Source organism: Lichenostomus cassidix, chromosome 27 (assembly GCF_008360975.1).
Source record: "Lichenostomus cassidix isolate B80296 chromosome 27, HeHo_3.0, whole genome shotgun sequence".
Classification (NCBI taxonomy): domain Eukaryota; kingdom Metazoa; phylum Chordata; class Aves; order Passeriformes; family Meliphagidae; genus Lichenostomus; species Lichenostomus cassidix.
This window is the reverse complement of record NC_139507.1, coordinates 3,326,762-3,348,479: the sequence shown is the minus strand read 5'-3', so window position 1 is coordinate 3,348,479 and position 21,718 is coordinate 3,326,762. Positions and strand designations below refer to the sequence as shown.

Genomic DNA, 21,718 nt, shown 5'->3' with positions numbered 1-21,718 from the left:
GGAGGGGTTTTTAGGCCTGTGCAGGTGGAGGGGGCACGGCGGGCGCTGCCGGGGGAGGGGGGGGCACACGGTTTATTATTATTAAATTCTTTTTTTTTTTTGTTGTTGTTGTTGAGATTTTAGTGGATTTAGAGTCGGGGGGCACCGGGCGGGCCCTGCCCCGGCCCCCCAGGCGGGGAGGGGACTGTGGGGAGGCACACGGTGGTGCCAGTCCCGGCCTCGCGGGATGGGGGGCCTGGCCCTGCCGGCACGGGGAGGACGGGGAGGGGGGACGGGGGGGGCTGGCTCCAGAATAAAGTTTATTTATTCTAGTGCCTGGCTCGTTATTCTTGTGGGGGTACCTGGGGAGGAGGGGTGCAGGGGTGGGGAGGAGATGGTCAGGCTGTGGCACCCCAAGTCCTTGTAGAATGTGGGTGTTCTTTGCTGCAGGAGGGCAGCCCAAGACCCCCCCATTGCTCTCCCTGCCTCTGGTCATCCCCAAAGGCTGGGACAGAACCATTTGGGGTCCTCCCAGCACCCCAAAGCTCTGACCTTCCCAGTCCTGAGGCCACAGTCATATCCTCCTATGCCAGGGCCAGCCCTGATTGCATTTGTGACACTCCCAGCACAGGGTTTGGGGGCAGCCCTGACCCCCCCATGCTGGGCTGGGGGACACAGGGCGGTCAGGGGTGTTCCTGCCACCGTGTGGGGATGGGACCTGTTTATTTTCTTTCTGTCCTAATTTTTTTTCCAGCAGCTGCCGGGTGAGGCCCATCCACCGCCCACAACAGGAACCGGGGGCAGCAGGGGCAGCGGGGCACAGCCCAGCCCGGCACGGCCCGGCTTCCCTCTCACAGCGAGGGCTGAGACCCCTCTGGGGTAGGGAGAGCCGCAGTCCCCGCCGGGCTGAGTCCGGCCACAGCTCATGGCAGCAGTGGCAGCCGGGGCACGGTCACACGGTGAGGTCCCCCCGCGGGTGAGGACCACAGGGTCCCTCCGCAGCCCCCGCCGGCTGCCCAGTCGCCGGACCCCGCTCCTGTGGCCGGTGGCAGCAGCCGGGCCGGGCCGGGGGGCCCTTGCGCAGGAGGTGGGCGAGCTCGGCCAGGCTGAGCAGCGCCGAGACCAACCCCACCACGAAGTAGAAGTGGATGAAGACAGTTTTCTCGGTGGGGCGGGAGACGAAGCAGTCGACGCGGTGCGGGCAGGGCCGGCGGCGGCACACGAAGAGCGGCTGCACCCTGAAGCCGTAGAGCAGCGCCTGGCCCAGCAGGAAGCCCAGCTCGGCGGCGATTCGGGCCACCACGCTGCCCACGTAGAAGGGCTGGAGGCGGCGGGCGCGCTGGCCCGGGGCTCCCCCGCGGCCCGGCTTGGCCGCCTGGTGCACGGTGAAGATGACGAAGAGGGCGGCGGGCGCCGAGAGCACGACGACGTGGAAGACGAGGAAGCGATAGTGGGAGATGGGGAAGGCAGCGTCGTAGCACACGGGTTTGCAGCCCGGCTGCTGCGTGTTACACACGAATTCCTCCTGCTCGTCTTCGAAGACGTCGCTGCCCACGGTGGCCAGGACCAGGATGCGGAAGAGGAGCATCACCACCAGCCAGAACCGGCCCACCATGGGCGAGTGCTCTTGCACGGCGTCCAGCAGCGAGCTCAGGAAGCCCCACTCGCCCATGGCCGCGCTGCGGGAGCGGGGTCAGCGCTGGGGGGACGCAGTGTCCGCAAGGTCGGACCCCGGCGGCAGCACGGCCCCTCCAGCTCTCCATCCTCCCGCCATTCCCAAACGCTCACGGGAGGGTGCCCAGGCAGTGCCAGCCCGGCTCAGCCCTGTCAGGAGTGTTCCCCAGGCACCCGCTGTGCCCAGGATTCGCTCCCCCAGGAATGGATCCAAGGACGAGCTGATTCCCCATCCCTTGTCCCGCACCACAGATCCCTGCAGTCCCCCACAACAGCCCCATACCTGCGGAGGCTGCGGTCCACGGTGTGCCAACGCTGCTGGCGCCGGCTGCCCAGGGCTGTCCAGGACTGTCCAGTCCCTTGTCCAGCTGGGATGGGATAATGGTCCCACAGCCACGCCTGGAGTCCTTTTAAAGGGACAGAGCACCCGCAGGGGCGCCTGGAGGGAGGGAAGGGCTCAGCACTGCCGGTGGGGCTCAAGGACAAATGCTGCCCCTGCCCAGGGCCGGGAACTGCCCAGGGCACAGGTTGGCAGAGGGGCGGTGGCTCCCCCAGTGCAGAAATACCCCCAAACTTTGGTCTTCCCAAACCCACAGGGCCTCAGTGTCCCCAGGCCACAGCACTCGGCCCCCAAAAAGCCCCCCCCACCGGGGCATCAGTCCCCTGAGCCACCTGAGCCTGGGTACACCCAGCTCTGCTGCCACAGCTGCTGCCCTGCAGTGCCTGGGGGATGCTCATGGCTGGCACCAGCCCTCCCTGCCCCACGACGCTGTGCTAGGGCTATTGGAGGTCCCATGGATCTTCCCACGTTGTCCCCAGCTCTGGCACTTGTGGACAGATCCCTGCAAAATTTCCTGTGGCATGGCCAGGGCTCCTGCCAGCCCTTGCCCAGCCCAGGCCAGTGCTGATGGTCTTTGCTGGTGCCTCAAATCCCCTTTCCAGTAACAGGAGCAGAGCCCTGAACAACATGGGTCATCCTCAGACCCCCCTCACCCCTCGAGGACATGCAATGCCCAGGGTGGGTCAGTGCCTGATGTCCCACAGCTCAGCTCCCATCCAGCAGCATCCCCAGCACCCCATCCAAGATTTTGGGATGGGGAAACTCCTGGTATGGAGACTGTGGTCCACTGTGTTCCCAGAGCTCTACATCCACATTTGGGTGATGCCAGATTCTGAGCAGCCCCACAACCCACCCGTGGCTCTGTCATGGGTCATGTTCTGCAGCAAGAGGAGCTGTAAATAGCCTGGCCCTTGGAGGGGACGCGCCAGAGACGCTCTCCAGAGCCAGTGGAAAATCTGACAGTGCTTTCCACACTTGACTGGGTTCCAGCAAAGCACAGATAGCATGGGGGGCCCTGGAGTTTTGTGGAATCATGGAATGGTTTGGATGGGAAGGGACCTTAAAGCTCATCCAGTCCCATCCTCTGCCACGGGCAGGAACACCTTTCTCTAGCCCAGGCTGCTCTAACCTGGCCTTGGGCACTTCAAGGGATGGGGCAGCCACAGCTTCTCTGGGCAAGCAGCTCCCCCCATGCTGGGGACCACAGGGGTGTTCACAGGAATTCGGCTGTGTAGCCACAGTGGCCACAGCCAGTGGGGAAGTGGCCAACCAGCCCAACACCCCCCAGAGCTTGTGCCAAGCGCTCTGCTCTGACAGAGGGAGGGCTTAGTACAAGCTCTGCAGTGGTTATTGCCCTAAAAACACACAAATTCAGTGAAGAAAATAAGCAAACCCGCTTTTATTAGACAAATATGAAAAAGGACGAACTCAGGACACAAAGAAAAAACAAAACACAGAAAATATTTACATAGCAATGGAATAGTGCTGGAAAAATGGCTCACCTGTGTTGGGTGGTGGAAGTAAAAGTTCATATATTTTAGTACTTTAAGATATTTCAAGAATGATATATAAATTTTAAAAAATTTGGCATGTTCTAAAGTCAACTTTAACACTAAAATGACCAAAAAGTGTCAAATAATGGGGAAGAGGGAAGTGCGGCAGCACTCGCTGGGCACATGGCTCCAGTGTTCACCAAAAAGGGGATGCTCCTGCTTAAACAAATCTAACTTTAAAACAAAACAAAAAAGCCCCAACGAGCTGTGTTCACCTGTAACGAACCTCAGCAGCTTAGGTTCAGTGAAGATTTCCTAGGCTGAGATGGTCTTTGGTGGGAGCTCCAGAGCTCTGCTGAAGGGTCATTGTGGATCTGAAGTTTAAAACTTTCCTAAAAACTCAAAATATATCATCATCCTCAGATGACTCCAGGTACTGGACAGGTTTTTTGAGGCGACCAGGCCTGGCACGGGGCTGAGCTACAGGGCTGTCGGCACCGGGGTCAACGGTGAAGGTGTTGTCCTGCAGCTTGGATTTCTGGAGAGAAAGCAGGAAAGGAGTCATGGATCTGAGCAACCACAAGGAACACGAGATTCACATGCCTGCTGTGCCATGGGTACGGTGGGAGCAGACCAAGGATCTGGGCTGTCTGACCCTTTTGAGGGAAAGGCTCTTATCCCAGAGGGTGTCAGGCACTGAATAGGCTTCCCAGGGAATGGGCACGGCCCCAAGGCTGACAGAGCTCCAGGAGCGTTTGGACAATGCTCTCAGGGATGCACAGGGTGGGATTGTTGGGATTGTTCTGTGCAGGGCCAGCAGCTGGATTTCATGATCCTTGTGGGTCCCTTCCAGCTCAGAATATTCCATGATTCTGTGACCCCCCCTTTTTCCCCACTGCCCACACCCAGGTAGAGGTTCGACCTCCACCAGCTTTTCCTGCTGGAAGAACCAACCCCATGCTCAGCTGTTCCCTCAGTGCCGACAGCATTGCACAAACCTTTGATGCAACAGACTTGGCAGGCTTTGAGCCAAAATCCGAATCGGAATCTGAATCCAAAGAGCTTGGCTGCCTCTTTGTAACCTTCTTCCCCTTGGCGTTGTCACCCTCGCCGCGCAGGGGTCCCTCCTTTGCTGCTGGCTTGGGTTTGGGTGCAGCCTTTTTCTTGGCCAGGACATCCATGATGGAGGGCTGGTTGTCTGGAACAGAACACGGTGTTAAACCCCTGTTTCGCTCCTCTCTCATTCCCAGTTTGGGAATTACTTCCAACACAAACAGGCTCTGCGCTGCCGCAGGGTCAGCGCACAGGTCGTCTCCGTTTGAAGCCGGGTTTTCTAGAAAGATCCCTCTTCCACAGATGGTGAGGAATGAGGTTGTTTATCTGCTCAGTTCTGCTACATTTAGAGGATCAAATTAAAGCATCCCCAGAGCAATTTACAGACTATTTCAGATTGAAAAGTCCTGATTTCTCAAGGCTTTGTAAGCCATCTCAGACCTTCAAACTCTTGCACAGGGAGGAAGGAATTTCCTAAACACTCACTGGTTTCTTCTCACCTATAATCTCACTTTTTTAAAAAGCAACTTGGAGCACAACTTCCAGTTCAGCTCATTTCAGGCCATTTCTGAGTGATAACAGGCTTTCTCAATTCAGGAGTGGAAGTAACACTATTTTCCTGCTGGGATCAACACCGAGTTGATTCCATTTGGAATATGCAAAACAGTGTCCAAGTCTGGCAGTTGAGTTTAAAAAACCCCGAGTCAAATGCTGGAGATGGATGAGATGGATCCAGCACCGAATAGATCAAACTACCCCCAAAAGTTTGTCTGCTCCAAGGCAGCTTTCTTCCCAAAAAGACATGAAGTAGGACATTGACTGCAAGACACAAATTCCACTCAGATTATCCCTGCCAAGTATTACATAGCGCTGTAGGAAGCATTCACTTTTCCTGTTCCCAAACTAAAATTCCCTCCCTCCAAGCATGTCCAACATGAACTAGAACATGATATGTTTGGAAACAGACCTCAAACATGACAACTAGAGAACCTCTGCCACAAACCTCAGATCTTTGCTGAAATGCAAACTCCAGTTGCCCAGCCCTGTAACGCCAAACGAAATCACTCGGACTGTTTCCCACAGGAATTATAATTGTTCTCTAAAACTGATGCTGCTGAGCTGCCCTTACCCTTGGTGGCTCCAGCTTTCTTGGCTGCAGCAGTTTTTTTGGGTGCAGCCTTGGTGCTGGGCACTGGGATGGATGGAGCTGCAGGAGCTTGGCTCTCCTTGTCCTCAGGGACATCTTGGACTGGAACTGGATAAAGAAAGCAGAGTCAGTCTGAAACAGCCAAGTTATCCCCTCTGCTCTTCCCTGGGCACTGCTGAGGGATTTTAGGACAATCCACATGGTTTAGAGGTCTCACACTCACCGGGGACAGCACTTGGCACTGTCTTTTCTTTGGGAGCTTTCACTGCTTTTTCAGTGGTTTCCCTGGAAAACAAACCCCCAAGTTTTTTATTCAGTTTATGATGCACTACCGTAGGTGCATTAGAAGAAAAAAAAAGGTGCTTTTAATTTCTGTGTAGCATTAAGCACAACTAATTTCCAGTGATTATGGTAAAATACTCACTTGGGAGCAGGTCTGGGCTTGGGAGGAGGCTTTTTCTTGGAGTTAGTGTCCGATTCAGAATTGCCTTCACCGTCACCCTGGAATTCAGACTCCTCATCTGAGCTGGAGTGATTAGAGTCCGAAATGACCATGGGCTTGACTTTGGCTGATGGAAGGACACAGATGTGTTATTTTACACATTTGGCAATATGCAGCTCAGTTTCTTTTTCAATATTTTAGTTGCAGTTATTAAAAAATAAAGACCTGAATAAAAACAAGCAGATGCTGAGACTGCCAGGGAGAAGACTCCAAATGAGAAGTGTGTTCTGTCATTTGGAGTCTTCCAACCTCACCCACAACACATTTAATTTGCCAAGACAGTTGTGTAATTAAACCCAATAACCATATTTCTCTAGTTGCCCATTTCTGCTTTTCCTTGAAAATGTGCACAAATGGTAGAAATATTTAACAGTTTCAGACAGTAAAATAAAGAAGCCTTTTCAAGATGATTTCTAAATGTGATCTGAGGCTCTGGGAGCTCCCTAAATAGTCTGTTCCATTTTCTTCTGCACAAGGAGGACCATTGCTCTCCTGCATCCATGTCCTCACTCACCTGCTGCCTGGCGAACCACTCGCTCTCTTTGAGGAGGTGCTTCAAAATCAGACTCTGAATCAGACCCTGAGTCAGACCAAGGATTTCGTTTCTTGGCTTTCTTTAATGGCTTGAAAGGCAGAGTAGCCTGTCTCTTAGCTCCTGAAAAATATTGGGAGGCAGGATGAACCAGCAAACTTCCATGTGTACTTCAGGCTCAGCAGTTCAAGCTGAGCTTAGAAATACACTGAACTCAGAGGATTCTGGTTTAAACAAAGAAAAATAGGAATCTATTTCACTTGACTGTTAATCCAGGATCATTTTCTCACCTAGTTTTTCCAAAACTACTGATCCTAGGTGTTGCTCACCATCTTCAGGAAGAGGTCAGATAACCAAATTGACAATCCTTCCCCTCCCTTTCCATAGAGGGAATAACATCAAAGCATTTACCTCGCTCAGTCTTCAGCTTCTGAGCTAATCTCTGCTTCAGGCCTACAGACTCCTTCTCTCCGGATATGTTTTCATCCTGATTCTCATCAAATTCAGTTTTTTCACTCTGCAGATGCAAGCAGATAGCAAACAGTGAGTCAGCTCATGGAGAAGAGGCACACCGGGTAATGGAGGAAGGAGCTGCTTATTTTAGACACATAAAAGTTAGTGGTACAAGAAATCTGAGTCTGTGAAACAAACTGTGTGTAGAATTGATTACAGACAGGATCTGTAAATTGGACAGGATCTGCCCCCAAATCAGGTGATTTAAAAGGCAAAATCCAACATGAACAAAAACAGGAACTCTGGCCCCACTCCTGAGCGCTCTGGTCCTGCTGCTGTGTGGGACTGGACAGGGTGGGATAAAAACAAAAGCAGGAGTTATTGGAAAAACTGTTGGGTGGAATCATGTGGAGGAAAGGAGTGACCTGTGTGGCTTCCAGGGCCAAACAGGTGAGGGGATGGGTTAGTTCTCTCTGTTGGAAATGACTGAATGGCACCATTTCAACTAGTCCTATAAAAAGAGTTCAATCTTTTTTATCTCCTTGATATAGAGAACAATGATGGCATTAAGTGGCTGAAAGCATTGCTGGGAATGCAAAGGCTGTTCTGGAGAAGGGAATGTACTGGCTGTGCTTCCTGCCTGCTAGAGGGTTTATCAAATTCCCAAGACACCTGGAACAACCTTACTTGCATCCGCCCCCTTTTCTGAGCTACCAGCCCATCCCTGGCACTGCAATGTGCTAAAAATTTCCCTCTAAGCCATCTCCTGATACATTGAATCTGTTCTCCTTCAGACTGAGACACCCCCATTCCCAGTGCTTCCCAAATCCTAACGTCCTGTCCCTCTCCCTGAATAACTGCTTCAACAGGACAAGTGCAGCTAACAAGGACTCACATTTCTGTAGGACTGTATTGAAGAGGGTGTAAAAAAAAAATTGAACATTTGGAATGTTCCTTTTTACCTTTACTTTCTTTTTAGTTTTCTTCTCTGCCTCTGCCTTCATCTCAGCAGTGATCCGAGGAACAACCCTGATGCCATGAGGGGATGGCATTACTTCTGGCAGCTGTGCCTTCTTCACCTTCGCTTTCCCTCCTTTCACCTTCAAAGGTTTGCCAACAATCCCTGCACTCTCATCCTGTGCTTGCTTTGCCTCCACTACCTGCAGAGGGGAGCATAAAGTAACGCAAAAAAATGTAAAAGTCAATAAAGGGCTGGTGGATGAGGAAGTTGATCATCTGCACTGAGCATTGACATACATCAAGTTCTTCAACGAAGGCTGCAAGGTCTTCCTTCCACAGGTCAGAGGGACTCTTGCGCTTAAGGTTTTCCAGCTCCTTTAACTAAAGGAAATCACAGATGATAATCATTAGTCACATATTTCAATCCACCATCCAAAACCAAATTATCTAACACATTATATATATAAATATAATGCTTTTTTAAGGAAAGGAAGGCACATACTTTGTTATCCCTCTGCTTGCAGAGCTCATCTTTCTTCTCCTTGGTCAAATACCACAGGGGCATGTTCAGCAGGTAGTTGAAGTCTGGGCCAGAGGCTGCAGCTGATTCTTTGTCATTCTCTTCCTCCCCCTCCTCCTCCTCTTCATCCTAAATGTGGATTTGAAACAAACATAGTCAACAAAAACCCTGACACACAAGGGTAGGGCTACTGATCAAACACGGAAACTCTTGAATCCTGCAAATGGAAAAGCAACTTGGGCCTCTCTAAGGATTATGAGACCTCAGAGCTTGGGGCCGGTTTGGGCGTATTCAGAGGATGACTGAGGCATTACCTTGTTTTGTGCCTCCTTCCAAGCCTTCACCGGATCAGACTCGTACCCTCTCTGGATAAGAACTTGAATCAGCTCTTTCTTGGGTTTGTTTTCTGCAAACAGACATTTCAGGGTTGTCACTCAGTGCCCACTACCAGTCGCTGTTAACAGTGGCAGATGAGCTTTATTTTTTGGATCCTGTGGTTGTAGCAGCCCAGCATCCTACAGAGATCCAAACCAGCCTTTCCACATCACAGCTGGGATATGTGGAAGAGCCTGAACAACACCTGAAAAGCTCCTATTTAGCAGGTGATTTGTCAGGGCAGCATTGCTCCTATACCTGCCAAAACAATGTTAATAGTTTTCTTTGTTTCCATATATGCATTTCCCCTGCTTTAAGTAGTTTTTGAACTAGGGATAAAAGGTATGATGGCATAAAACAGGTTTCATGATGACAGGCAGGTGGAGAAAAAAAAACCCTGGATAGCTTGGTATAACTTGCACCTCATTAGACATCACCCGGGAAATTTATGCTCTAAGTGTTCAACCACTGGAAATGCTTCAGCTGGAATTTGCTGCTTTTTAAGGTATCAGAAGCCATCAACCATGAGACACAAATACAAATGAAACCAGCTCTGGCAGCCTTGGAACTACTTATTACAAAAACCCAAGAAAATGCATTTCAGGGGTATTATTTCTCTTCCTGAGTTCAGTCAGACAGACTTGGGCTGCTGGGATTACTGGGCTGCCTTCAGACACAAACCACAAAGCATCTTATGACACGTCTGGCCGCATCCTCCGTGAAGGCAGCAGAACACAGCCTGTCTTTTACACCGAGGGGGAAAAGTTGATTGAAAAATGTGTATGTTGGGAACAAAGATCTGCTTCTTTTTCTAGCTCATGATTCTCAGATGCTGCTACTTGAGTATCATCTAAGTTTGAACCCCCAGTCCACCGAGAACGTGATTTGGAATGTTTTTGCAGAGGTTCACAAAGATAATAGAGAGAGATACAGATTCTTAAAAATGCATTTGACAGCAAACACTGCCCTTTTCTAACCTCACAAATTATTAACTCTTATTCCTACCCAGTGAGAAATAAATAGGAAGTATTGCTAAACTATTTTAAAAATTCTCACAAAAAATTCTCAAACACAGAGCAGGGAAGCTGCATAAGTACCCCATTGTCATTATTATGTGTATAATACACAGACCAAGGATACTCTGTGAAGCATTTTCCTCTTAGATGTCACTGGAGCAGAGATAAGCTCTGGTGTGCTTTGTAAAAGCCAGCCTGGGGCTGAGGGGGTGCTGACAAAGCTCAAGAAATCACCCAGTTCTCCCAGTTACAATCCCAGTCACCAAGAATAACATACCAATCACGATTTTGCCGTCTATTTTCTCCAGGATGAAGCGAGCCTGGTTGCTCAGCTTTGCAGACTCAGCACCCAGCATCCCAATAAGCCATTCCTTCCTCAAATTATAATATCGGAGCCGGAGTTCAAAGAACTCCTTAAGAATATCCTGGGGAGAGTCGTATTTCTTAAGAAAGCCGACATGGTCAAAGAGAACCTGGAGGAAAATGAAAGAACACAGGCATTACGATAAATCTGATTCCAAACCCACTGGAAGTTACCTGTAACACAGGTGTGATGGTACCACTGAATTATTAACCAACAAATTATCAAATCTCACTGTTGTTCTAGAAACTACTTCAGTTTGTGAGCACAGCAGCAAGAGACAATTTTAGAATTTCAGTGTTCTTGAATATGCATAGTAGGGTTAAAGTTACTTGAATCTTAGAGCTCTGTGCAGGACAAACATCTCGCACTGAGCTTCACACATTGTCAGCAGCCAGACGTTCAGTGCCTCTGCTGCTAGATCAAAGAGCTCGGCAAACTGTGATTTCAGATCATTTTGCCTCCTTCAGGCAAACCATCTACTCCGGGCCCGCTCCTAAGCCAGGCTCTTGACCTTTGAAAGCTGATTTAAAACCAGTAACAGCAGAAAAATCGAAGTGAATAGGTTACTGCCAAAGAGGATTTTTGTTTCACGCGACTGCAGCTGTCCACAGAGTCTGAGTTAAACCAAGAAATTCCTTCAGCAAAATCTGCCACATACCATGGAGTTGCATGTTAAACTTGTTTGGAGTTTGAAGACCTTATGCAGCCCCACAGCTTCAGCTTCTGCTAGTTTTTCTTCAGTCATCTTCACCACGAACCTCACGGTGGTGTCCGTGTGATATTCTTTATAGTCTGTGATTAGAGGAGGGGTCTTCTCAGTCCCATTCAACATCGGCTCCAGAACCTGCTCTTTATATGTCTAAGGAAAGAAAGAAAGTCAGACCCAAAACCTGCTAATCCCTTTTTGCTTTATAGAGCAAACTATACATTCCCAGAGCAAATTCCTTGTTTATTACCTGTGTCCATGTTCTGACTGGCAGCTCAGTGATCTCAATGGTGGTAGAATCAAGAATGGACACTTCACCACTTATCACATACTGATTAGGCCCCAGCTCATCTATAGTTCCTTTGAAATTCTTGTAACTGGGAAGCTGAGGAGAAAGAAACACTGGATTCAGCTTTGTGTGGATGGCTCTGTTTTTAAGCATGCCCAAAAAATGCTCAATATGAGCTCAATGAACCAACAAGCAAGACACATATTTTTAAATTATATTATTTACCATTGGCAATGGCTCTTCTCCATCCATCAGCCGACGGATATTGTTCACAACTTCCCTGATATCGAAGTTGGGGATCTTACAGGCCCAGCCAGTACCAATTCCTTCAGCCCCATTGACCAGCACCATTGGAATGATGGGCATGTACCACTCTGGCTCCACACGCTGGTTGTCATCATAGAGGAACCTCAGGATGTTGTCATCCATTGGTGGGAACACCAGCCGTGCCAGAGGACTGGAATGGAGAAGGGAATTAAAGCCCAAATTCTTGTTACAGAACATGATCGCCATGCAAAGAGAAATCTAATTTTTACTATCCCACCCAAATTTCTCCTTTTGTTTCTGCTTCCATTTCCATATTCTCTGATAGCCACGTTTCCACAACAGAATCTAGCACGTGAATCTCACCTCAATTGTTGCAACTCAGAGCATGCAAGTAGCCCAGAGTTTCAAAGGGAAAAAGCCAATTTGTTTTTCATTCTAATTGTTATAAAAAAGAGTCTTTTAAGACAGTAAGAATTCTGGAATGCTGACCTGAGCATGGTGAAGATATATCGAGGGCTGGCAGAGTCTTTCCCTCCATGCAGCCTAGTGCCAAACTGACCGATGGGCTGGAGCAAGTTGAGGTTGTTGCTGCCCACAAAGTTCTGAGCCAAGTTAATGATGGTCATCATCAGTGCAGCCTGCAACGAAGGGAGGTGCAAAGCTGAACATGAAGAATGCTTCAGGGAATGGACAAAGTAAGGCAACATTCACACCAAGAACTTAACAGAAAGGTTATTAACATCTGCCTAAATCCATCACAAATGCAGTGGGTTTTTCTGGTTCTACTTTTTGAATGAACTATGCACCCATGAAGTCCAGACAGGACAGGCAGAGTGAGCAATATCAGATTAAATTAATATTGAAGAATTAACTATGGAAACAGCCACTTCCCTTTGGTGTACACACTCAAATGTCTAATTCTGTTTTAGAGACATTGTAACTCACACCAACAGAAGGGATTTTGTCTTTCCTTTAAAGTGTTTTGCACACCCAGGCAGGTTCTTACCTCACCATGATGGTATGAGGACATCTCGGCGACAGAACCAGCCAGCTGAGCAACCTTCACCTCCCGCTTATCGTTTCGTTTGAAACAGGTGAACAAAACTTTCCTCTGACCTGGCTTCAAACCTGTATAGTAAAAGAAAAGACCTCCTGGCTAGACCAAGGGATGTGATGCACTTGGCTTCTGCTCTCTAGAGATGCAAGAATTACTTATACACCTAAAGATTCTGTACCAAGTGAGTAAAGGCCCTTGCAATACAAAATGGATAAGATGTTTTCTGCTTGGACAGCAGACACTGATCCTGAAACCTTGGCATGCTCCCTGACTCTGATGTGACATCAAACACCCATTTCCAACTTTCTGGGGATACACCATGCAGAATCACTACTTAGAAATCACTTACCATCAACCAGTGATGGGATTGATCTCTCATTATCCGAGTTTGAGAACAGCACCAACTCCTTGTTGATGAAGTCGTTGTACGTGAGGTAATCGGTATTTTTCCCATACAGATATTCCTAAGAAAAACAAGAGGAAGGTTGCCTTCATTTTAACAGGACCTAATCAGTTTCTTGGCTAGTTTCACTGAAATGGGAACTCCTTGTAAGACAAGCTAAATACAGCTCAAGTGTTGAACATTTCCCAGGATGCACTATTTCCCCCAATTAGGAGGAAATAAAGACTTCATTTGGCTCTGCTTGAGTTATCATTTTCCTATTGATACAGTAGCTTGAAAGATGAGAGTTAAAAATGAAATTAACCACTGGATAATTGACAATGAGGCTACACTGATAAGATGAGAGAAGAAGCTGCTCTGCAAAATCCTGACACATTTTCAACGTCCTATAATCCGGGCCTGACTCACTGACTGAGCTGTATGCAGCTCTGGCGTGCTGGGATGAAGCTGAGAACAGCCCCAGGCAGAGACTGGAAACCAGTTTCCTTATAAACATAAACCTTTTACCTCTGGCAGACCGTGCAGCTTCCGTTGTCTTCTATCCTCCATGAAATTAGTCAGCCACTCCTTTCGCTCTTCTATCTTCTTCTTGCTAAAGGCCTGGATGTTACAAAACGAAAAGTAACTCAATTCCAGAATGTTCTGTGGTTGTGCGCTATTGGATCACTTGAGAAAAAGGAAGAGCTTACCCAGGAGAACAACATGCTAAACAGGCTGATTTAGGAGCCTGAGAAATGCAACAAAAGGTTTCTGTAGCTAAACATATTAAGAACATAATTTCCACCACTCTGTAGAAGACAGAGTAGTTAGGTTTAAATTTATAGATCTTTAATATAACAAAAGACTAAAGCAGATTTGAGGGAAAATTAATATTTTGGGGGAAAACTTGATTTTTTGGCATTGCCTAATGTCTGAATATTTAAGAATCAAAGACTAATTAGGGTGAAGTTCACAGAAGAGAGAGCTGTTTTATTCCACTGTTTTGCACTGGGGAGGAAAGGAAGATCTGACTTGGAGAAAACTGCAGCAGAATACGCAGAAAAATGTTAAAGGAATATTTACTATTGTGTCTGAAAATGTCAATTGGTTTGCAGTGATTAGTTTGTTCCAAGCAATATTTAAACCCATCATTAAAAGGGTACTCTTGGCCTGAGGTTGAGGGGCAGATTCGCTGCTCCTGGTTCAACTAAAGCTGTAGCCTTGGTAACACAGAGATCGTCTCCAGCCCAAAGGCCTCAAAGAGCATTTTAAGAGAAAATACAGAGCACTCTACAAGGTGAAATACCAAAGGTAGTAAGTCAGCAATTAAATCAAGTGTTAGTTACCAGGGTGATCGCAGCATCATCTTCAGGCCCAGAATATTTAAAGCCAATTCGGTGTCTTGCCATATCAGCAAAGTATTCTTTGGCCTCCTTCGATGTGCTGGTACCCAAACCTGCAGGGACAACAGAGTTAAGCCTAACGACTTTTTGCCTAAATTAAGTTCCAATTCAAAGAAATATCTTGCTATACTTAGTTTCTGTGATGCATCATATGAACATAGTGTGAAGATGACTTCCTGAAAACTTAAGTTATTTCAAAATGACATGTATGGCAAAAGTCATAAGAATTACAATTAAGTGAGCAGCAGCATGCTTTGGATTTTGTCTATAATTCCTGTAGATATCTGAAATCTAATGGGACTATCATAGGAGGGAAGAGACTTGGAGGACACTCAGTCCAAATCCTTTCTGCAAAGCAGGATTGACTGCATCGAATCGTCAGTGCTCTGGCTTGCATCAGTTTCACCATATTAAGTTTTTACAAACCTTTGTAGTACTTGATTTTCCATGAGTTGTAGTTCTGTGTACTGCTTTTCCATTCTTCAAACTCAGGAATGCTGTAGAATGCAATTTCTTCTTTGTTTTTAGAGGCCTACAATGGACAAATATTTTAACTGTGAGATGAGATCCATTTTAAGACAATGGATCTTCAGTCATTCACCTCATCATCCCCCAGCCTTCACCTTTATGATGGGAGTAATGAATTCCTCCAAAAAGTTGTGTCTTAGAAGAGATGGCCAATTGTGATGGATGAAGTTAATCAGCAAACCTTTGATGTGTGATCCATCCTGATCCTGAATTATAAAAGAAAAAAACAAACCATATTTTATCAGGTAATGATGGAAATGACAATTGTTGGCTTAATAGTAAATGACCCCCTAATTCCACCTAACCGACCCTATTAACTTTCACCTCTAAAAAGGTGATCATGTGTTAATTGCTGAAAATTAAGAGAAACAGAAAAAGGCAGATTCTTGGTGAAAAAAGGTGTCAAGGACTGGTCAAGGACCTTGAATCAGCACACTGGAAAGATAGTGTTTAGCTGTTTGATGTTACTCCCCACTTCACTCTTTTTGTGGCTGAAAAGACATTATAACCCAATAAAATGGAAAATGGGAAAAAGAATCACAGAGAATTAGGTACAACAACAGCGGCAGTTGGAGAAAAGCAGTATTTTCTTCCTTTCTGTTTATTTAAATGTTAATTATTATCCTCTCCCAGCTTTCAATTTTAATGAACCTAACCTGATCTGTCATGATCATAATCTTTCCATAGCGAAGAGTTTTTAAAGATTCTTGATCTTCATAGTCCTTTTTATATTGCAAACCCACAATCTTGATGATGTTGTTGATTTCGGCATTTTCCATAATCTGAAAGAGATCACACAGAATAAAAACTTGTCTTTCAGACTCAAAATGCAGCTCAAAAAAGTATAAAATTATCTATAAGTGTATCATTGGTTGAGTTCTGTCCTGTCGGTGTTTTTTTGTGTTTAGAAACTTGTAATTTCTAATGGTTAAATTACTCTAGATCATTCCAAAGATTTTCCAATCCACAACACAAACATCATCCCCTCAGGCAAGTCACTGAACAGGACTTAATCAATATTCCCACTTAACCAGCCAGGCAGGCTCAAGGTGAGGGAAGACTCAGATGTTTGAGACACTGCTCCTTGGAGTTCCAGTACTCCAGGTGCAGCTGCACCGACTCATTGCACAAATCACACCACACCTTCCAACACGTAACTGTAACCATTTTCCAACCAACCTGCTTATGAGAAGCTTCCCTGACATTGAGGATTTTCCCACGCAGAGGAAATACTCCATATTTGTCTCTCCCAACCACTCCCAGACCAGAGACAGCCAGAGTTTTGGCTGAGTCTCCCTCAGTCAGGATCAGTGTACAATCTAGAGAATTCTTGCTGCCTAAAAAAGAAGAAAATCAACTCAGTTTTCTACTTAAGGAATGAAATCCAAGCCTGCACATTCACAACTGAATGAGTATATTTAATCTTCTAGCATAGTTTTTTTGGCACTGCACACGGTAAATGTGGATAATCATAGTAACTAGGACCGTGAAATGGGGGTAAAACTACAATGACAGGTTTTCTCACTTTTTCTTAGGAAACAAATATGTCATTTAGCAAACAAGTTTTAACTGTTTTTTCATTAATTGGTTACAAAGGATGTCAAATACTTACCAGCATCGTTGGCATCATCTAGCTTAGGAACACCCTTAATCTTGGAGTGTTTCACAGCTGAACACTTCTTATTCAGCTGGTTCTGAGCTTTAAATTTTACCCAATTTAGGATACTTTCAACAATGCCACAGCCAACTGCCTGCAATACAAAACCCAATCTGAACAGTTATGGGGAAAGCATCAAGAATGACAGAAACTTTTGTTATGTATTTTTACAGACATTTTGACTGCCTGTGTACATCAGGACTTACACCCTTAATGAATTTTTCACTCAGTTTACAGGTAGAGCCAAAGTTCTTTGCCTGTAGAGTCATGTTCTCCTTAGTCTGAGAGTCAAAGGTTGGGTTTTCAATTAAGGCATTCACAAAAATCCACATGTGGTTCTTCACCTGTAGTTAAATACAAGAAGGATCACACACTGTACAAGCTCACCTCACTCGTCAATACACAGTGGAAGCTCTCTGCACTGTTTGGTTTGCAATTTTATTAATTTTGGACAGCTAATGAACATTCATGAACTGTGTTAGGTGATTCGGGATGTCAAGGAATTGGCATCTCAGCCTAAATAGTTGTTATATAACAGATACTGAGTTTTAGTGCAACTACACTGACTTACAGTGATTACAAAACACAGCAGTTAAGCAAAGAGAAATTGGCTTAAACTGGACAATATGAAATTTCTATAATTAGCAATCTTATATCTATTGTCTGTACAATGGAAATGTGTTATTAATTAATGCAGTGATGCATTTAGCTGAAGTTATAATTTGCAGTAATGCTCAAGTTGTGTTTCCCACCTGGGAAATTCTGACATTGTACCTGGAAAGGCTTCACTCCAACTCCATTTTTGTTCTTCTTTTTCACCACATCAATGAGTTTGGTCACGATCTGGTCAGCTACATAATCAACGTGTCTGCCACCCTGAGGGGAACAGGACAAGGGCCTGGGACTGAGGCCACTAAACCCCACAAAACTATAAATATATATTTAGAACTTCAAGCACATTCTTTACAACATGAAAGTACTTTTCACTAACATACGTACACTCACAAATAGCCAAGAATATTAATGTTGAAGAACATTAATGTTTAGCTTGACTAAACACACTAAAGAGTTACCTTTGTGGTGGCAATGCTGTTAACAAAGCTGACTTGCTGGAAGCCTTTTTCACTCAAAGTCAAGCACACTTCCCAGCGGGAATTGACTTCCTCATGGATAACTTTAAGTGCATTCCCAGTTTCATCAACCTTATCCTTCAGATAGAGGTCTACATAGCTGCGGAATCCTTTTACCTGCACACAGATGAGAGCAGACAACTGGTTGATAACAGCTCCTATAAATACTTAATTCACATCCTCCTGCAAAGAGGGTGCAGAAATCCCTCCTGCATGAGTTCCTTTCTTGTGTGTGATGCCAAGAATGGCATGAACAGAATCTCACTGGTTAAATGGCACCAAAAAATGCAGATATTTGTGTTTCTTTTCAATGCTCACTTACAGGCAGCCTCTGTCCATTCAGGAAAACTTTGACATCCTTTGTGGATCCAGCAACATCATATGCTCTTCGAGACATCAATGCTACAATGTCCTTATCCAGAACGGTCATTTTGAATTTGGACAGATCAGGTTGGAAAGTGACACAGGTGTAATCATCTCCATCAAAGTATTTCAGTTTCATTTCTCCAGCCTTTCCCATATTGTCTGTCCAGGTCTGAGGAAAGGAGCTTTGGTGAGTTGTGAGTCAAATACAGGCAAATAATTACCTTAGTTTTTAGAAGCAGTAAGTTGGTTTATGAGTTTTAGATACTTTTAAACTTAACAAAAACTCTGGTTAAAAACCAGATTCTGATGCTGTCTGTTAATTTCATTATTCCTTAGAATTACATTTTGTGCGTCAAATTTACTCTAATCATAATGCACTGGCTGCAAAGTATGCCTAGAGTTTCGAAACAAAAACTGAGGGTCTCATTTGAAAACTTCGGGTAAAACCTCCCTGAATAGTGTTCCTACCTGCTTGAATAACTTTTTGTATTCGCGACATCCAGTTTCCACAGTAAACTTCGTGCTGAATATGTTGCACAGTTTGGCTCCATAACCATTTCTGCCCCCTGGAATTAGAAGGAACATGGACTTGTGTTATTATTTTTCTCCAAAACCATCTAAAAGAATCCAAGACTAACTGGAGTTTGTCAATGTCAGCCCAATGCAAAGACAACTGTCAACAAGCAACAATATTCTACAAGCTCAGTATGCAACTACAAACTTGAATTTAGTTAGGGTTTAAGAGACTATTCAATTTTTCTTTTTCCCATGTTTGCACTGTTATTATCATTAAACAGAGCACAGAGACTTCTCTGATAGATTCAGAACATAATTTTCATAGAATCACAGAATGCTTTGGGTTGGAAGGGACCTCATCCAACCTGGCCTTGGACACTTCCAGGGATGGGGTAGCCACATCTTCCCTGGGCAACCTGTGCCAGGGCCTCACCACCCTCACAGAGAATTTCTTCAATATATCTCACCTAAATTTCCCCTCTTTCAGTTTTCACACTTCATCAAAGACCCTCTTCCCCCCTTCAAGTTTAGGTCACACATTTATGGCTGCTCAAAGATATTAGTGCATATCTGAGCCTTCCCCACCTGTGACTTTCTTCTCATTGTCATCGTAGTTGCTGGATGTCAGCAGCTGTCCAAAGATCAGAGCAGGCACATAGACCTTCTCCACTTTGTGTTCAACAACTGGGATACCTTTCCCATTGTTCCACACACTGATTGTGTTGTTCTCTCTGGGGAGGGAAAGAAAAGTCTGTATTTAAGGCTGCAAATGACTGAGCTGTAAAAGAAGTCACAGAAAGGCTCTGGGGAAAGGCACCATTTCATTGGGAACAAATCTGTGCTCAGCAAGTGCAGCAGCTGCCAGCAGAGGGGGAACAGGCAACACAGAAATGCCCAGCTCTGCACATGCTGGCTCTGAAATGGACCCACACACAAAAAGCTCAGTCTGTGCTCAATCAGGATAAAAAATGAGAGGAAGAGGAAAAGAACAGCATCGAAAGAGCAGCTGTTTCCCCAGTCAGCCCTCTGTAAGAGACCAGGGGACTAAGCAGAGAGAAAGGCTTTCACAAATGGTGAATTAAATTTGGGCTATCTTGGATCAGCCCCATGGCAGAGCCCTGCAGTGCCACCCCAGCTTTGCAGAACAGCTGAAGGCAATGAACAACAGTGAAATCAGACTTACACATCAATTGTGACCTTAATGCATGACATGTTTTTATCCCTCTGCTTGTTGTCTGCAGCATTGACTAGAAAGGAAAGAGAATATTGTTATTTTATTACATTCTCAATCAAGGGAAAACTATGAACTATGAAGTGTTCCAGTAGAATGAACACAAAATCTCACTACAATGCTACTAATAATCATCTCGGCATGAAAATATTTTGCAAATTACAAAGAGGAGTGCAACAAGTTATCATGGAATTATGAAGGTTGGAAATGACCTCTGAATTCCTCCAATGCAACCATTAACATAAAAGGGAGAATTTTGGGCAAAATGAAATCAGGTTTGCAATTGGATTTTTGAATTTTTTTTCGTTTGTTTCCATCAATGGCTTGCTATTAAGTAGTGCTAATAAATTCTTGATAGTTTCTTATGTTTAGTACCAATTTCTAAGATATTCAACCCCTGTTAATAACCTGTCACTCACTGACTCAACGGATCTGTCAGCTTACCCAGAATCTCATCAAAGATTTTGTACAAGCCAGGCACAAAGGTCACATCTCTGCAGTTGAGGCCAATGCCTTCATCATAAACCCACATTTGCTGGAAAAAAAGAAAGAAATTTGTAAGTGCTCAGGTACAGCCCCTCTTCTGTGCCATCCGTTTGTAAGGCAGATGTTTTGTGATTGATAAGCAGGAGTTTTGTGCTTTGTAAACAGCTGCTAATGACTCCCCGCCTGCCCCGAGGTGCTCGGGAGGCTCAGCCCCGAGTCCCCCTGCCCCTACCTGCGTGACGAGCTCCACGGAGCCGATGTAGGTGTCTGGCCGGAGCAGGATGTGCTCCAGCTGCGTCTTCTTCTGGTAGATGTGCTCCACCGTGAGCTTCTTGGGGCCATCGGCCTTGTGCACACGGGCGTTCTCGTCCGCGGGCTGTCGGGGGAGAGGCGGCGGCGGTGAGAGGGTGAACAGGGGCAACACGAGGGGGTCAGGCGGGGAGAGGAGGATCGGGGTTGTGACGGGGAGGCGAAGAGAACTGGAATCGCAGAGGAGCGGAGGATCTGAGGAGAGGGAGAGCTGGAGAAAGCGGCCGAGAGAGGGGCCCGGGGAGACCCTGAGGGAGGCCTGAGGGGGGCTGCGAAGAACCCGGGGAGACTCTGAGGGGGCCCGGGGAGAACCTGTGGGTGCCTTGCGGGGGCTGAGGGGGGCCCGAGATCCCGAGGGGAAGGTACGGCGGGGGAACCCGAAGCCCCGCAGGATGGGGGCGGCGGTCGCCAGACGTACCCGAAGCGGGGACGGGGGCTGAGAGAGATCCATGGCAGCGGCGGCGGCGGCAGCTGCTGAAGCGGCGATGGCGGCTTCAACGTCCCCTTCAAACCTCCGCTCGTCCCGCCGAAACGCGCAGCCAATCCCCGCCCGCGGCTCCCTGCTCTCCGCCAATCGGAATCAGGGGCGGGCACAGTGCTAGCTCTCTCCCCCTCGCCTTTCACCCAATCAGAGGCCGCACGGCACGTTCAAACCGGCCAGTCGGGAGGGAGAGCGGCGAGACGGGCAGCGGGACTGACCAATAGAGGAGCGAGAGGGCGGGCACTGGCTCTGCTCGTTGGCGGTGGGATGTACTGGGATATACTGGGATACACTGGGAGAGACTGGAATACACTGGGCAAGGCCCGGGGACACACTGGGCAGCACTGGAATACACTGGACAGACCCTGGAGACACCCTAGGATACTCCAACACGCTGGACACGCCCCATGGACCCACTAGTACCCACTGGGATACACTGGACAAACCCTGGAGACCTACTGGGATACACTGGGAATCCCTGGGATACACTGGGAAGGCCTCA

General features: G+C 46.8%; 2 protein-coding genes across 3 annotated transcripts; both read right to left on the bottom strand.

Annotated features, from left to right (window-relative positions):
* Positions 1 to 86: 86 nt before the first annotated feature.
* On the bottom strand, positions 87 to 1,942 carry GJD3 (gap junction protein delta 3). The gene has a single exon (XM_085083661.1). It carries the CDS (start codon positions 1,649 to 1,651, stop codon positions 932 to 934), a length of 720 nt encoding a protein of 239 aa, XP_084939787.1. The 5' UTR covers positions 1,652 to 1,942; the 3' UTR covers positions 87 to 931.
* Positions 1,943 to 3,377: 1,435 nt separating this feature from the next.
* Positions 3,378 to 21,292, bottom strand: TOP2A (DNA topoisomerase II alpha). 2 transcript variants are annotated; one of them, XM_085083575.1, is made up of 35 exons: positions 21,154 to 21,292; positions 20,659 to 20,802; positions 20,385 to 20,475; positions 19,893 to 19,956; positions 19,295 to 19,440; positions 18,662 to 18,759; positions 18,150 to 18,362; positions 17,771 to 17,944; positions 17,472 to 17,573; positions 16,904 to 17,041; positions 16,653 to 16,791; positions 16,220 to 16,377; positions 15,697 to 15,822; positions 15,136 to 15,246; positions 14,939 to 15,044; positions 14,456 to 14,565; positions 13,638 to 13,730; positions 13,077 to 13,191; positions 12,677 to 12,798; positions 12,160 to 12,308; positions 11,629 to 11,860; positions 11,365 to 11,499; positions 11,067 to 11,267; positions 10,322 to 10,517; positions 8,968 to 9,059; positions 8,636 to 8,782; positions 8,431 to 8,514; positions 8,136 to 8,333; positions 7,132 to 7,237; positions 6,703 to 6,843; positions 6,111 to 6,255; positions 5,910 to 5,971; positions 5,669 to 5,794; positions 4,485 to 4,684; positions 3,378 to 4,024 (listed from the first exon to the last, which is right to left on the bottom strand). In XM_085083575.1, exons 1-35 carry the CDS (start codon positions 21,184 to 21,186, stop codon positions 3,887 to 3,889), a joined length of 4,635 nt encoding a protein of 1,544 aa, XP_084939701.1. In that variant the 5' UTR covers positions 21,187 to 21,292; the 3' UTR covers positions 3,378 to 3,886. The 2 variants fall into 2 exon arrangements, with proteins under 2 accessions (XP_084939701.1, XP_084939703.1); XM_085083577.1 differs by having other exon boundaries at positions 5,669 to 5,788.
* Positions 21,293 to 21,718: the final 426 nt, after the last annotated feature.

Excerpts from the sequence above, each read along its gene's own strand:
- GJD3 (XM_085083661.1), bottom strand. The coding sequence starts at position 1,651 with ATGGGCGAGTGGGGCTTCCTGAGCTCGCTGCTGGACGCCGTGCAAGAG.
- TOP2A (XM_085083575.1), bottom strand. The coding sequence starts at position 21,186 with ATGGATCTCTCTCAGCCCCCGTCCCCGCTTCGG. Across the intron at positions 10,518-11,066 it reads GTTTAACATGCAACTCCATG|GTTCTCTTTGACCATGTCGG; the intron begins GTATGTGGCAGA and ends ATTTTCCTCCAG. Across the intron at positions 5,972-6,110 it reads AAGCCCAGACCTGCTCCCAA|GGAAACCACTGAAAAAGCAG; the intron begins GTGAGTATTTTA and ends TTTGTTTTCCAG.